The sequence below is a fragment of the Schistocerca americana genome, chromosome 6 (genome assembly GCF_021461395.2).
Source record: "Schistocerca americana isolate TAMUIC-IGC-003095 chromosome 6, iqSchAmer2.1, whole genome shotgun sequence".
Taxonomy (NCBI): Eukaryota; Metazoa; Arthropoda; class Insecta; order Orthoptera; family Acrididae; genus Schistocerca; species Schistocerca americana.
The window spans coordinates 3,805,165-3,822,470 of NC_060124.1; the positions used below are offsets into that span (position 1 = coordinate 3,805,165).

Sequence of the window (17,306 nt, forward strand, 5' to 3'; positions counted from 1 at the left end):
AATTTTTCCGTCAGAGATTGCCATTAATTGGTGATATTGTGACCGAGTATTGTGGGAGTCGTGTCAGTTATTCTTATTCTTGCCTCCTGGCTCCTCTGTGTTAATTCTAGGTGGTTTGGAGGGTTACGATATCTGCCGGTGGTTCCCTACCGAGAAGCTACTTATACTGTTCCCGCGTCCAGGTTACATATGAAAGGGGAGTTACGTTTACTCTCATGTCAACGTTAGAACAGTGCTGTGACCTCAAGCTGGTCGTGTGTTGTTAAACTCAGATCAACAGCTACGTATTTACCAAGGGCATAAGTGCCATCCCTTATGCTTTACTTTGCTGCTTGTGGTAACTAATCTATGCTTTGAGGTATTCCTACCAAAATGTTTTTCTTTGTTAACACACTGTAAAGGCCACCTTGGTGGCTGATGTTTTATTAAGAACCTTGGAGGCAGCCATTTAACTGTGGGACTTGTACCTACGTGTTACTATTTGAAGGCATGCTCTTAAGTATCTAGCTGTAAGTAGGCTGTTTAGGTTTTTATGTTGCTAACACCACGTAGCGCTCTGTATGAAAATCACTGGCTGTGCTGTGTGAAGTCTGTGGCTGGTTGGCATTGTTGGAATATTCGCTATTGTAGTGTTGGGCAGTTGGATGTGAACAGCGCGTAACGTTGTGCAGTTGGAGGTGAGCCGCCAGCAGTGGTGGATGTGGAAAGAGAGATGCCGGAGTTTTGAGAGGTTACTATAAGCAGACGATCTGGACGTGTCTTCGCCAGAGAAAGGAAATATGTAAAGATGGATGTCATGAATTGAGTTTTCAACGCTATTAAGGTAAGTACATTGTTTGTTCTCTATCAAAATATTTCATTTGTTAACTATGCCTATAAGTAGTTAGTGCCTTCTGTAGTTAGAATCTTTTATTTAGCAAGGCAGTATTGGCGCTAGCTGTATTGCAGTAGTTTGAGTAACGAAGATTTTTGCGAGGTAAGTGATTCATGAACGGCATAGGTTATTGCTAGTTAGGGCCATTCTTTTGTAGGGATTATTGCAAGTCAGATTGCGTTGTGCTAAAAATATCGTGTGTCACTGTAGTGATGATCAGAATAAGTAAAGAGAAAACTGTTTGAGTATGTTGAATTTTGCTCAGCTGTTTGAAAATCAAATAACGTAAGAGGTTTTACTAGCACAGTCATTCATAATTTTTCTAAGGGGTCGTTTCATAGGTTTTAATTACTCATGTTGCAGGGTAGTAAGTGTTAGCTAGTCAATGGCATTTCATTGTAGGCTTTGACTACTGCTCGCATGGAGCTCCTAATCAGAAGCATCATCTCCTATAGATAACTACTGCTTGAAAAGACTGTGTGTCTGAGATTACATTATTTGGTATTCGTGTAATGAAGCTTAAATTTTAAAGTGTTCACTACATTGTTTTATGTAATTTATTATTATTATTATTTAAATACTCTGCTATGAAGCCTTTTACAAGTTTTAGTAATTTAGATGGTAATTGCAAGCACTCTTCAGGAACTGGATTAGGTCAAAATTTGCGAAAGACCAGCTAAGTTTTCTAACTCAGGGTTTAAATTATCTGAGGCATATGAAACTGAAGTCAGTTTCGAAAAATTCTTCTCCTGAGTTATAGTGCATAAAACTTGTAACTTCAGCTTGATTTCATGTGTGTTGCTATAAAACTGTTAAGCTGTCATTCTTGTAGCATGATGTTATTACAACCTGTAAAATGAAGCGAGGGTATCTGATATTTAATTGTCGGAGAAAAGTTTTGAGTTCTGATATTAAAATCTAATCTCCATGTAATAAATAACTTTTTGGCAAAATGTACACTACAGGCCATTAAAATTACTACAGCACGAAGATGACGTGCTACAGACCCGAAATTTAACCGACAGGAAGAAGATGCTGTGATATACAAATGATTAGCTTTTCAGAGCATTCACACAAGGTTTGCGCCGGTGGCTGACATGAGGAAAGTTTCCAATCGATTTCTCATACACAAACAGCAGCTGACCGGCGTTGCCTGGTGAAACGTTTTTGTGATGCCTCATCTAAGGAGAAGAAATGCATACCATCACGTTTCCGATTTTGATAAAGGTCGGATTGTAGCCTATCGCGATTGCGCTTTATCGTAGCATGACATTGCTGCTCGCGTTGGTCGAGATCCAATAATTGTTAGCAGAATATGGAATCGGTGGGTTCAGGGGGGTAACACGGAACGCCGTGCTGGATCCCAACGGGCTCGTATGACTAGCAGTCGAGATGACAGGCATCATATACGCATGGCTATAACGGATCGTGCAGCCACGTCTCGATACCTGAGTCAACAGATGGGGACGTTTGCAAGAGGACACCCATCTGCAAGAACAGTTCGAGGACGTTTGCGGCAGCATGGACTATCAGCTCGGAGACCATGGCTGCGGTTACCCTTGACGCTGCATCACAGACAGGAACGACGGCAATGGTGTAATCGACGATGAACCTGGCTGCACGAATGGCAAAACGTCATTTTTTCGGATGAATCCGGGTTCCGTTTACAGCATCATGATGGTCGCATCCGTGTTCGGCGACATCGCGGTGAATGCACATTAGAAGCGTGTATTCGTCACCGCCATACTGGCGTATCACCCGGCGTGATGGTACGGGGTGCCATTGGTTACACGTCTCGGTCACCTCTTGTTCGCAATGACGGCACTTTGAACAGTGGACGCTACATTTCAGATGTGTTACGACCCGTGGCTCTACCCTTCATTCGATCCCTGCGAAACCCTACATTTCAGCAGGATAATGCACGACCGCATGTTGCAGGTTCTGTACGGGCCTTTCTGGATACAGAAAATGTTCGACTGCTGCCATGACCAGCACATTTCCAGACGTGTCACCAAATGAAAACGTCTGGTCAATGGTGGCCGAGCAGCTGGCTCGTCACAATAGGCCAGTCACTACTCTTGATGAACTGTGGTATCGTGTTGAAGCTGCATGGGCAGCTGTACCTATACACGCCATCCAAGCTCTGTTTGACTGAATGCCCAGGCGTATCAAGGCCGTTATTACGGCCAGAGGTGGTTGTTCTGGGTTCTGATTTCTCAGGATCTATGCACCCAAATTGTGTGAAATTGTAATCGCATGTGAGTTCTAGTATAATATATTTGTCCAATGAATACCCGTGTATCATCTGCATTTCTTCTTGGTGTAACAATTTTAGTGGCCAGTAGTGTAGTTTCGGCCCAGCACCGTAGCACTTCCTTCTCGTTCCTCCCCCTCCTCCTCCTCCTACTACTACAGTTACTACAAGCACAGCGGCTTTCTAAAGATTACGAGGTTCTCCTTCATAGTGTGTCCCCGCTTGCTGCGAGTGTGTAGGGCCGCCTCCGCGTTGTAGCAACTTACTTTGTGCCTCTGGTGGTGTCGCGAGGCGAGCAGGGAGTTGCGCGAGACGATGAGTTCGCGCGCCGCCGAGCGGAAGGTGCGCGTGAGGAAGCAGTAGAGCACCGGGTTGACGGCCGAGTTGGCGTGGCCCAGCAGCAGCGTGAAGCGCAGGGCGGTGCGCAGGGGCGCGCCCGCCTGCCCGCCCAGCATGTCGGTGGCCAGCGAGAGCGCGTTGTACGGCAGCCAGCACAGCGCGAACAGCACCGCCAGCAGCAGCAGGATGCGCGCGACGCGCCGCCGCTCGCGCACCACGCTCCGGCCCTGCGCACGCACACCCAGCGTACTGAGGGACTGAGGGACAGGTCCGCTAAACACAACTCTCCAAGGCCAACTTGCCCGACCAACTCCTACTTACCTCCATCACCTCGATGCCAACTATCTTGAACATACGACAGGTGATCAAAAATACCCGGACACATACGTTCTTCATATTAAATACATTGTGCTGCCACCTACTGCCAGGTACTCCATATCAGCGACCTCAATAGTCATTAGACATCGTGAGACAGCAGAATGGAGTGCTCCGCGAACTCACGGAGTTCAGATGTGGTCAGGTGATTGGGGGTCACTTGTCATACGTCTGTACGCGAGATTTCCACACTCCTAAACATCCCTAGGTCCACTGTTTCCGATGTGACAGTGAAGTGGAAACGTCAAGGGACACGTACAGCACGCAAGCTCACAGGCCGACCTCGTCCGTTGCCTGACACACACACCGTAAACAGTTGAAGACCGTCGTCTACATCTACATCTACATTTATACTCCACATGCCACCGCGGACGGCACTTTACGTGCCACTGTCATTACCTCCCTTTCCTGTTCCAGTCGCGTATGGTTCGCGGGAAGAACGACTGTCTGAAAGCCTCCGTGCGCGCTCTAATCTCTCTAATTTTACATTCGTGATCTCGTCGGGAGGTATAAGTAGGGGGAAGCAATATATTCGATACCTCATCCAGAAACGCACCCTCTCGAAACCTGGCGAGCAAGCTACACCGCGATGCAGAGCGCCTCTCTTGCAGAGTCTGCCACGTGAGTTTGTTAAACATCTCCGTAACGCTATCACGGTTACCAAATAACCCTGTGACGAAACGCGCCGCTCTTCTTTGGATCTTCTCTATCTCCTCCGTCAGACCGATCTGGTACGGATCCCACACTGATGAGCAATACTCAAGTATAGGTCGAACGAGTGTTTTGTAAGCCACCTCCTTTGTTGATGGACTACATTTTCTAAGCACTCTCCCAATGAATCTCAACCTGGTACCCGCCTTACCAACAATTAATTCTATATGATCATTCCACTTCAAATCGTTCTACACGCATACTCCCAGATATTTTACAGAAGTAACTGCTACCAGTGTGTGTTCCGCTATCATATAATCATACAATAAAGGATCCTTCTTTCTATGTATTCGCAATACATTACATTTGTCTATGTTAAGGGTCAGTTGCCACTCCCTGCACCAAGTGCCTATCCGCTGCAGATCTTCCTGCATTTCGCTACAGTTTTCTAATGCTGCAACTTCTCTGTATACTACAGCATCATCCGCGAAAAGCCGCATGGAATGTGTAATACTCAGACATCTATCCAGAACATCACACAGGAACTTCAAACCGCCTCAGAACCCACTGCATGGTACAGCAGGTGCTCATAAGGCACACATCACGAAGGTGAATACCAAACGACGCCTCCTTTGCTGTAAGGAGCGTAAACATTGGGCGATTGAACAGTGCAAAAACGTTATGTGGAGTCAGGAATCACGGTACACAATGTGGCGACCCGGTGGCACGTTGTGGGTATCGCTAATGCTCGTTGAAGGTCATCTGCCAGCGTCTGTAGTACCAACAGTAAAATTCGGAGGCGAAGGTGTTGTGGTGTGGTCGTGTTTCTCATGGAGGGGGCTTGCACTGTTTGTTGTTTTGCGTGGCACTATCATAGCACAGGCCTTCGCTGATGTTTTAAGCACCTTCTTGCTTCCCACTGATGAAGAGCAATTCTGGGATGGCGATTGCATCTTTCAACACGATCGAGCACATGTTCATAATGCTCGGCCTGTGGCGGACTGATTACACGACAATAACATCCCTGTATTTGACTAGCCTGCGCAGAGCTCTGACCTGCATCCAATAGAACACCTTTGCGATGTTCTGGAAGGCCGGTTTCGTGCCAGAAGTCACCGACCGACATCGATACCTCTCCTCAGTGCAGCACTTTATGAAGAATGGGTTGCCATTCCCTATGAAACCTTGAACGTATGCCTGTGAGAGTGGCATAGGCTAAGGGTGGGCCAACACCATATTGAATTCCAACATAACCTATGGAGTGCGCCACAGACTTGTCATTTTCAGCCAGGTGTCCGGATGTTTTGATCACATAGTGTAAACACTGAGGGGACGAAAGTCATGGTATGGCGATTTCACATACAGGGTGTTTCCGTAAGAGTGCGCAAAAATTTAACAGGCCATACAGGATACAATTTAAGGTAGGGAACCTGGGGTGGGAGATAATAGGAATCAAACCACATTACTGGGTACTCACAGAGGGAGCTGGCGCAGTGGTTAGAACACTGGACTTGCATCGCGAGGAGGACGGTACAAACCCGAATCCGGCCATGCTGATTTAGCTTTTCCGTGATTGCCCGAAATCGCTTTAGGCAAATGCCAGAATGTTTCCTTTCAAAGGACACGGCCAATTTCCTTCCCCATCCTTCCGTCATCCGATGGGACCGGGGACCCCGATATGTGGTCCATTTCGCCAATTCAACTCACCAACCATCTGGGTACTTTTTCATTTACACTAGTTAATTGCAGAACCATCATTGACACAATGAACGTACCATTTGTAATGTATCTTACAAAATGTGCTTAGACTGATTGCCATCAACCTCAATGCAAACATAACATCGACGACGAAGACTCTGACGCCCCCTGACAAATGTCCCTGTTCTGTGTCGAATCACATCACGGGCAGCTACGATTCTGTCAAGTAATTCCATCTCCGTATCCACTTTTCACCGTATTCAGATTTCGCCAAAGCGAAATAATCAAGTGGTTTCTGGTAAGGTGACCTCGCCGGCCTTAGGATAAGTCCTTCCAATCCAGCGATCAGAAAATACTTTATCGATACTGCTCCATCGTATTGTACTGTAGGTCTCTGAGCAGCACTGAGTAATGAATGGGCCTGCAGTTGATTCACAGCATTTTCTGTCATAAAGCACTCCGTCTTCAGGCCATAGTGGCCCATCGGGACCATCTAACCGCCGTGTCATCCTCAACTGAAAATGTGTGTAGGAGGGCGTGTGGTCAGCACACCGCTCACCCGGTAGTTATGATGGGTTTCTCTGACCGGAGCCGCTACTATTCGGTCGAGTAACTCCACAATTGGCATCACGAGGCTCAGTACTTCCTGTCATGGCACAATGTAAATAAGATACAACAGAGTCACCTTATGGACAAGTAAAGTAAACAAAATCTGCAAATATGACTTCCTGGTAAACAGGCTCGTCCTCCTTGTTCCCTTGCAGGAAATAAAAATGTACATGTAAATAAACAGCATAGTGTGAGTAAACTTATGATTTGCTTCTCCGATCTCAGGTTCCCTGTATCAAATTATTCAGTGTTGCATTCTCTATGTTCTGCTACATTCTGGCACGCTCTTACGGAAACCTCGTGATGACTGGGTGTTGTGTGATCTCCTTAGGTTGGTTATGTTTAAGTAGTTCTAAGTTCTAGGGGACTGATGACCATAGATGTTAAGTCCCATAGTGCTCAGAGCCATTTGAACCATCTTACGGAAACACCCAGTGCACAGTTGGTGGTAGTTGGAACTAGAAGCATGCGACGTTCCATTCCGAAAATCGTTAGCCAGTTCACAGCTGTCTCACAGTGTCTTAAGCCGAGAATACAAAGTTCCAGGCAATATCTTTCATCACATAGTAGCCGACGGCCTTCATTTAACGGGCGAGACCTGCAGCGTCTGCTTAGAGTCATCGTTACTAACCGACAAGGAGCACTGTGTGAAAGAACTGCCGACATAAACGTCGGACGTACGACAATTGTATCTATTTGGACAATACGGCGAACTTTGCTATGGCAGCAAACAACCGAAGTGACTGGCTTTGCTAACAGCAAAGCACTCTCTGCAGCACCTCTCCTGGGCTCGGTACCCGTTTGACCCTACACACCTGGAAAACGTGGCCTCTTCAGATAAACCGCTATTTCAGTTGGTACGAGCTGATGGCATGGTTCGAGTGTGCCGCAGACACCGCGAAGCCATGGACGCAAGTTGGCATCAGGGTAGAGTGGAGGCTGGTGGTGGCTTCATAATGGCGTGGGCTGTGTTTACATGGAGTGGACTGCGTCACTGACTAGAAATTGTTGCGTTTGGCTACTTGGAGACCATTTACCGCCATTCATGGAATTCGTGTTCTCAAACAATGACGGAATTTTTATTCATGACAATGCGCCATGCCGCCATGCTACAATTGTCCGCAATTGGCAGTTCGAGTGAATGACTTGGCTACCCAGATCGTCGGACAAGAATCCCATCGAACATTTATGGGACATAGTCGAGATGTCAGTTCGTGCACAAAATCCTGCATCGCAAAACTTTCGTAGTTATGGACGGCTATAGAGGCGGCACGGTTAAATAGTTCAGCAGGGGACTTCCAAGGACATGTTGAATCAATGCAACATCGAGTTGCTGCACTACTTCGGCAAAAGGAGGCCCGATACGATATTGGGAAGTATCCCACGACTTTTATCACCACGGTGTATTATTTTCTAGCCCCATCCGTCGTTTACTGATGGTCGGTATTGTGAACACTAGTATCTAGTTCTCCAGTGAGGAGATACTGTGCCAGTCCTCCCTTAATCCGGCTAGATGGATGGTGGTCCGGGTCCACCCTCTTGTTTTCAAATGCGAATCATTTCCACATGGTGGCCGGGAAGTATTCTTCTGAGAGAGTTGCAAGGAAGCAACAGCTGAAAGGACTGAACACATCCAAATCATGAAAATGAATGTACAGGGTGATTCACATTAACGTTTAAAAACCCCCGAAAAGATGTAGACAACGTCTAAATAAGTAATTTGATATGAGACTCATCGCGTTGCAAATGATGGGAAATACCCCGAAAGTTTTTGACAAATGTTGAACATGTGACGTCACTAGCTGACGTTCCTCTCCGCACTTGTCGATTCTACCCTCGACGTTAGAGAGCATTGCTACACATCTCTCCGCCGCCGGCCGGTGTGGCCGTGCGGTTCTAGGCGCTTCAGTCTGGAACCGCGTGACCTCTACGGTCGCAGGTTCTAATCCTGCCTCGGGCATGGATGTGTGTGATGTCCTTAGGTTAGTTGGGTATAAGTAGTTCTAAGTTCTAGGGGACTGATGACCACAGATCTTTAGTCCCATAGTGCTCAGAGCCATTTGAACCATTTTTTCTCTCCGCCAGAGTACTCTGTTTTCGTTCTTGGCTTCTGCTATCTGGTACGCTAGTGTTAGGGGCAGCACTACGCTGAGTCGGTTTCCACTTACGAAAACAGACTAGCGAAGTGGAGTTAAGTGTATCACTGCTTCTATCAGCGAGAGTAGGATCGACAACCCCAGTCGCTGCATCTGTGGCAATCTACGTCACCTTGTGACGTCTACTGTTCAACATACGTCATCCACTTGTTTGGTACGTCCTAGTATTTGCGACCGCATGTCCTTATATTAAATTAGCTTAGCACCCGCTGCCTCGCTCTCGTAGACCTTATGGCCTGCAGAGATTTTTTTATGTTACAGGATTTTTTTGTTCACGAATTGCAGCACCTTTTAAGCTTTTCACGCTAATGAAGGACATGTAAGCATTGTCTTTTCCGAATGTACTTCTCACCAAAACGCGATCTGGTACTGGATGATTGTTAATCATACATTTTGCGTTCTTGTGGAAATATTTATATAGCACAACTTTTATCGCCTAATAAATATTCCTTAATATCCTAATATTCCTAATATCTAGCTTTAACATTTTTTAAAGTAACAAAATATTTCCTTAAAAGTTTTCATTCCCTATTGCAGTCGCTTAGGCGCTGAATTTCCAGAAACATTGAAACACGTATTTTTTTTTATTTCTAACCAGGAAGTCGAATCTCAACTGTCGCAGATCTAGCACTAAAAATCCTTTAGCAGTTCCATAGTAGATGTTTCTTTTAAAAAAAATTTCACACAATATTTTATCCCCTTAGCCGCTGAAGTTCCAAAAATGCTGATACACGTATCTTTGATTTTCTGACTGACAAACAAAATACCAGTTTTCCTAGTTCTAGCTTCAAAGTTCCCTTAATAGCGACAAAATTTCAAAAAGCCATTCTTTCCTAATGTCAACCCATTAAGAATGGAATTTAAGAGAATGTCCTCTTAAACCATGCCTGTAGTAAAAGATCCACACCATACCCACATTTCAAGTTTCTGTCATTAGCGGTTTGGGCTGGGCGATGATGAGGTAGTGAATCAGTCTATTTCACCCCTTAAGGGGTTAAATTTCCAATAATAGTAAAACACGTATTTTTTCATCTCTAACCGAGAAGCCAAACACCAATTTTCGAAGACTTAGCTTTAAAAACTTTTTTCGGGAGGAATTATTTTCATAAAATGTTTCACCCCCTATTTCACCCCCTTATGACTTAAATCTCCAAAAATACTGAAACACGTGTTTTTTCATTTGCAAACTAAAGTCAAATACCGATTTTGATAGTTGTAGCTTTAAAAATGCTTTAGTAGTTCTTTAATAATGACACATTTTCAAACAAAGCTTTCGCCCACTCTTTCACCCCCACAGGAAAGAAATTCCAAAACTACTGAAACTCGTATTTCTGACGGAAAAACCAAATACCAGTTTTCGTAGGTCCAGCTTCAAATTTTCCTTAATAGCAACAGTTTTAAAGAAACACCTATCATCTCTTATTTCACTCCCTCAGGGTTGGAATTTCGAAAAATACCTTCTTACACGACACCTACAGTGTAATATCCACACCTTCTCAAAATTTCATACTTGTATAGTTAGCGGTCTGGGCTGGGCGATGAAGAGTCAGCCACTCAGTCAGTCAGGACATAGCCTTTTATATACAGAGATTATTTATTACAGCGTCATCTACGCCATTTCAAGGGATTTCAACGTTAATAAAAATCACCCTATATGTATGTATGTCCCCTAAACTACTACACCGATTTCAACCAAACTATGTATACATATCACTTGCTACCCGGAAAAACCGTTGTGGTAAGAGCTACCCAGCTTCAAAGGGGTGGAAGTGTAGCCCACGACATGCGACCACCCATACATTATTTAACCATTATTTGAGAGTGAAAGCACTTAATGACTAGAAAAAAAATCTTTACACTTATAATGAGATTTTCACTCTGCAGCGGAGTGTGCGCTGATATGAAACTTCCAGGCAGATTAAAACTGTGTGCCGGACCAAGACTCGAACTCGAAACCCTTACCTTTCGCGGGCAACTGCTCTGCCAACTGAGCGACCCAAGCACGACTCACGATCCTTCGTAATAGCTTCAGTTCTGCCAGTACCTCGTCTCCTACTTACCAAACTTCACAGAAGCTCTTCTGCACATAGTTTTAATCTGCCAGGAAGTTTCATCTTTAACCATAATCTCAAACTTCTTCTAATCTTTTCCTTCCCGGAACCCCCGGAAAATAATGAGAGGAAAAAAGTTTATCGTTTACTACATTTTTGCTCTTCACGCAATAAACCTAACGTATCAACAATCAAGTGTCAATTTATTACTTGCTTCCTACTAAGTCTATTCGCAGCAGATTTCGTAGTAGATACATATAACACTGGATTTACCTTTATAATTATGTCATTGTACGATCTACAGCTTAGAAGATACGACGTGACGTACATTGAGCTGAGTAAAAGTGAATCTACGCGGAAAAATTCGCTGGAGAGAGAAGTGAGATACGTAAACAAATACGTGTAGTATACGGGGGTGTTCTGCAAGTAACGCAACACATGTTGTCCCTGTCAGTTTCGGTTGAAAAAATGCAGAATTTGCTGTCGAAAATTCGGGCTTCAGGCCGCATAGTTTCAAGAGTTTGCGATAGGTGACGACGCTATAGGTAGTCTGAAGAATGGCGTCTGTAACGGGAGTGCGTTCCAAGCAGAGAACTGTCACTAACTTTCCTTTGGCGGAAAACCGGAGCATCGCAAATATTTATAGGCGCTTGCAGAATGTATACGGAGAGATGTTAGTGAACGAAAGCACGATGAGTCGTTGAGTCAGGTGACTATCAATATCGCAACAAAACCGTGCAAATATGTCCGATCTCCACCGTGCAGGCCAGCCACACACAGAAAAAGCAACTACCACTGCGAAGTGAGTACATTTTAATGTACCCATATTCACAATATCGTCACTTGTGCCCCTAGCACCGTGTATAGTAGAGACCACAATGACCCTTTTTTCATGGCCTGTTAATTCGCACATATCTAATGGTCATAAACGACTTTTCGCATTATGATAAGCAAAAGGGCGATGTTCTTGATAACTCTGACTGCTTACGTGCTCCTCCCCCAGTTCCCTCCTCTCCCACGCACGCATAAACCCTTCTCTAAGGTCACAGTGGGCTAGCAACCACAATGGATGTGTGGAGACGCCCTTGGAGAGCAATACGAGCTCAATTTTTCTCTTCTGTCCAGGATAGTAACACTAGGGAGAACTCAAAATAATTAGACAAAATATGAGTCTGATTCGAATTGTAGCGTGAAGAAGTCCTGGTGAAAGGGTATTGATAAAATTCACTGATATTGCTATAGTCAGTGCGGGTGAAGAAAAATTAGAAGTATTATATGAACTCAACAGTCCAATGAGTACAGAATATTTTAGAATTACAGAATGTGCTATATGAATGAACAGCCCAATGAACACTGAATAAGGACTGGGAGTGAACCAAAAAAAAAAAAAAAAAAAGACGAAAGTAATGAGAAGTATCAGAAATGAGAACAACGGGAATCTTAACATAAAATTTGGTGAATACGGAGTAAACGAATTTGAGGAACATGGTTGCCTTCTAAGCACTGACTCATGAAGACGGACTCACAAAGGAAAGGGGATACCAAAAGAAGTCTAGTACAGACCAAGAGTGCGTTACTGGCCGAGAGAAGTCTACTAGTCTAAAAAATTGGCTTTAATTTGAGGAAGGAATTTTTAAGAATATACAGTTGGAGCACAGCTCTGTACGGTAGTTGTAACACCATACCTCTAATGGTGTACGGATTAAGTTTGCTTTTTTGCTTTGGTTTAATGTTATAACATTGAGTATCTGCAAATGTGTTTGAATCGATAACATGAAATTGTATACTTCTTTCTTTGTTAAAACTTTGATATCGTGGTTTGAGTCTATGTAATGTAGTGTATCTGTCATTTAAATTCTTTGTCCCGTTTGGAGGGAACAAAACTTACTACATATAATTGTAATTTCTGTGTGAATAATTTTTTGTAGAAATGTCAATATGTACAAATGTTCTGTTTTATTTAATTTATTTGGTTGCTGTTATGTAAACTGCTGATCCTCACATAGGGTTCTTAGTTCTTTGGTATATAAAAGGTGTAGTGGTTCCCCTCGGGAACGGAACTGTGTAGCACGCGCAAATTGTGGTTGACGTAGGTAGAAAAGGTGGAACAAGAGTCAGTCTGGGACGAGCTACCAAACTGTGTACTGCCATGTAAAACTTGTATATTGTGCTGGTTCCGAGAGAGGCTTTTTCTGCCACTGTCCAATGCCTCAGATGGATGGATAAATAGCTGGAACGATTCTGGAATTCAAATTCAAATGCAAAATTAATACTAATTCATACATCCACTTAATTAACTTTTCTGAATCGTGATAGATTCATTTCTATTCCCTGTCCTCACAAAGTCATTCCGAAGGCAGGGCTGTAAGGCCGATAGGAACCATCTGTGTTGAAATTTTTATGATCTGTTATGGGTTCATTCATATCTGATCCATTAGGTTAGTATCTACTCCATACTGAAATACTGAGCTAATCTGGCATTTGTCTGTACATATCGTTATTAGATTGTTAAAGTAACGAATTGTTACTACCTTACCGGCTTCCGCTCTCTGATTTGCAGGCTAATCTTATTTATTTCTTTAGATATGTATTCTTTAACATTTTTTAACGTGAGCGTATCATTCAACCCCAGTCCTGACAATAAAGTATAGAGACAATGGTGACGCGCGATTAAGCATGGTAGAATTATTGCTGCCGACAGTGTAAATAAATGCATTTGAGGTAATATAAAACTGTCTAACATAAACAGGCGAATGGGATATAATCGAAGTAGAGCTCATCAGCATCCAGAGAAACATACCAACTGAATTCTTCAGGCATAAGACGCAGACAAATGAAAACCAAACATCCGACTCAACGGGGCCGTGGGATTGTCCGATTTTAATCGCTACGCGCATTAAGACCTTTATCTCACTGGGAGACGAGACTATCAGTACGTGTTTCGTGGAAAGCAGTCGGCTGCTGACGGGTTCACAACCGCAACTGCCATCGGGGTTAATGTCTTAATACGTGCGGTGATTCCTTTTGAGTGGTACCATTGAATCGTCCCATTGTGGCAGGTGTTCGGTTTTCACTTGGCTATTTCTCATATAATTTATAATAGGCTACCGGTTACCCTATTCATGGTACAAATTTGTGGGGCCAATATTGAATACGAAGCATAAATTTCTATTAATTTCTCTACAAGATAATTGAGAGCACACACACACACACACACACACACATATATATATATATATATATATATATATATATATATATATTTATATATATATATATATATATATATATATATATATATATATATATTTCTTTAATAGCTCTAATTGTAGGTATCTTCTCAATGGAAGCAAAGTTTCTTGTTATTTCTTACACATTCTACACTACCCTTTGCTGTCGGTCAGCTTCTGCTTTTCTAAGGAACATTCTAATAGTTATGCAACGGAAACACTCTGTGTAACATAATATGATGGAGTGAATTGAAGTCGTGGAGTGGTTCAAAATGTCCGCTTCACGTATTTAAAGTATCGGTTTAATAGCAACCCTACTACGTGATGCTGATCTGTTCAGAGTGAGTGTCGGGAGCAGCTGACCTGTTTGGTGGACGCCATGCTGTCCTCGGAGAAGGGGGGGCTGATGGCGCAGAGGCGTCGCCCCATCAGCGAGTACGCCATGACGACGATGCTGCCAGGCACGGCGTAGACCAGCACGAAGAAGGCGAGACTGGCGCCGCGCCTCTCGCTGTCGTGCCAGCTCTCGTAGCAGAACGCGTAGCCGGACGCGACCTCTGCCAGCGAGTAGGCGCGCAGCAGTGGCGAGAAGATGGCCAGCGCCGCCAGCCACAGCACCACGATCACCTGCAAACCAGAGGCAACGCTCACAGCGGCGCGAGTGGCTGGGAGCCGCCGCAGCCGGCGAGCAGGCACACGGCGGCGGCCAGGGGATGTCCAGTGCAGCCACCCGCAGCGCAACCGTCGCCGGCCGCTGTGGCCGAGCGGTTCTAGGCGCTTCAGTCTGGAACCGTGCGACCGCAACGGCCGCAGGTTCGAATCCTGCCTCGGGCATGGATGTGTGTGATGTCCTTAGATTGGTTAGGTTTAAGTAGTTCTAAGTTCTAGGGGACTGATGACCTCAGAGGTTGAGTCCCATAGTGCTCAGAGCCATTTGAACCATTTGAGCCACAACCATCACCTGTTATAGTGTAACAATATTCTCATTGGAAGAAGTAGCCGTACATCAGCCAAGCCCGTGAGTGAAGGCACAGCAGCGACGAGACAATGGCCAGCGCTGCCATCCGCAACATCACAATCTCCTACAACAGTGTGGCTAATTTCACAGTAGCACAAGTATCTGCGCACCACCTCGGCTAGCGATTAGACACACACAGTAGCAGTGAGATAATGACCAGCTATTACAGTGTTGCCAGCTTCGCGGTGGATGTAGTAGTCGGGCGTTCCCACAGCTAGAGAGTAAGGGCGGAGCAGCGTTGAAAGGGTGACCAGTGCCATCAGCCATAGAACCGCGATCACCTGTAACTGAGTGGCAAGATTCAAATTTAAAGAAGTAGCAAATGGTTACACGCACAGCAGCGACGAGATGATGGGTAGCGCTGTCATCCGAAACATCATGTTCACCTGAAATTAGAGTTGTGCTCTACCAAAAGTAAGGTTCGGTAGTTTTGGAGCATACATAAATGACACAGTAAATGGTCGGATTACCTATAATATTGGTAGCATTGGTAAGGAAAGAAACATAAATGAATGTGTCAGAGAGAAACTGGGACACGACTACTTCTCTTTGTTTTTTGTTTTTTTGTACATAATTAAATCTGCACATCGTTCAGAGTTATTCCACTGCGTCTTTTGTATCCTTGCAAAATATAAATTGCACTTTCTACGTAATAAAGACCAATTGATGCGTAACTTAACACATTTATGTAATCAAAGCACTAAGATGCAGGTCCGTTTTACACGCCCACGTTTTTTACTCAGTAGCACATTGTTTAGCAATTTGCTTTAAATTTTATCTTTTTCCTTTCTTTCTTTTTTAAGGCAACTGTGTGTTCCAGTGCTATGTGATAAAACTGAATTTTTTATTTCAACATCTTTCTGTATCACGTTACAAAGCAAAAATATTGAAATAAAGCCTGAATTGAACACTGATAATCTCAATTTTGATACATTTTTTACTTTCATGCAACAGAAAGAAGTACAAATACGTGGAACAAAAATGTTATATAGCTTATGCAGTCCTTTATATACCTTCATTCAGATCTAGATGGTTCACTGCTAAAAGTTTCTAGGGAAAGCTAGTAAGAACTGATCGCATAACCAAACAAGGCAATCGAAAAGAGATAACGCCCAATACATATGCAACACACCTAACATATGTGTAACGCGGTTATGCCCTTAGCTGGCCAAAGCTAATCGCAAAAATACCGTAGTCTACGTTTACATACGATAGTCTGTGATGGAACGGTAGTTTTACAACTCTACCTGTGACAGAGTGACTAATTTCCCAGTAGCAGGAGTAGCTGAGCATCAAATCAGCCAGTGAATCGATGCACAGCAGCAGTGAGATAATGGCCAGCACCGCCAGCGACAGCAACACAGTCACCTATAATAGTGAAGCAACTCTCAGATTGGAGGGAGTATCAGGTCATCATCCAATCAAATGAGCAGGCGTCCAACAGTAGAGGTAGGGTGGTGAACGCTAGTACCACAAACCACACCTTCATGATCAACTGTACCAGAGTGGCTGGGCTCACAGTAGCAAGAATAGCTGGGCATCAACCAGTGAGAAAGAACACAGCTCCAACGAGAGGAGGGTTAAAGGCCACGTGGCCAGCCACAGCACCATGATCGCATGAGGCAGAGTTGCTGGTCTCAGTGCTGCATTACCTGCGCACCACCTCTGCCAGCGATGAGGCGTGCAGCAGCGTCTCCCAACCACAGCTCCATGATCATCTATAACAGAGTGGCAGGGCCCAGAGTTGGATGAGCGGCTGGGCGTCAGCTAAGGCTGCAAACAGTTTTACAGTTCAACATTACAGCTAGAGAGGAAGAAGGGACAGACTTCACCTATTATTGCAGCAAGGAAAATTATAAGGGAGGGATGAATAGGAGGCTATGGTTGAATTTGAAATCGTCGAAAAGCTAATAAAGGCTGGAGGACTAAATGAGCATTCTCCTTTCGAAGGAAGTGAATTCTAGTGAAACTGTGTGCCAGCAGAGTAATCGTCTCAGCTGTCCGACTGTATTCCTGGTAATTGATGGAAAGACTCAAAATATAAGAGAAGT

The 17,306-nt window shown here is 44.3% G+C and overlaps 1 protein-coding gene across 1 annotated transcript in view; it reads right to left on the reverse strand.

Annotated features, from left to right (window-relative positions):
• The window catches only part of LOC124619652 (gastrin/cholecystokinin type B receptor-like), a 238,035-nt gene that overhangs the window by 122,812 nt on the left and 97,917 nt on the right, over nucleotides 1-17,306 (reverse strand). The window contains exons 4-5 of the mRNA XM_047146184.1: nucleotides 14,601-14,864; nucleotides 3,395-3,694 (exon numbers count right to left, since the gene is read on the reverse strand). Of these exons, the coding sequence (XP_047002140.1) occupies nucleotides 3,395-3,694; nucleotides 14,601-14,864 (564 nt within the window). The remainder of the gene's footprint in view (nucleotides 1-3,394; nucleotides 3,695-14,600; nucleotides 14,865-17,306) is intronic.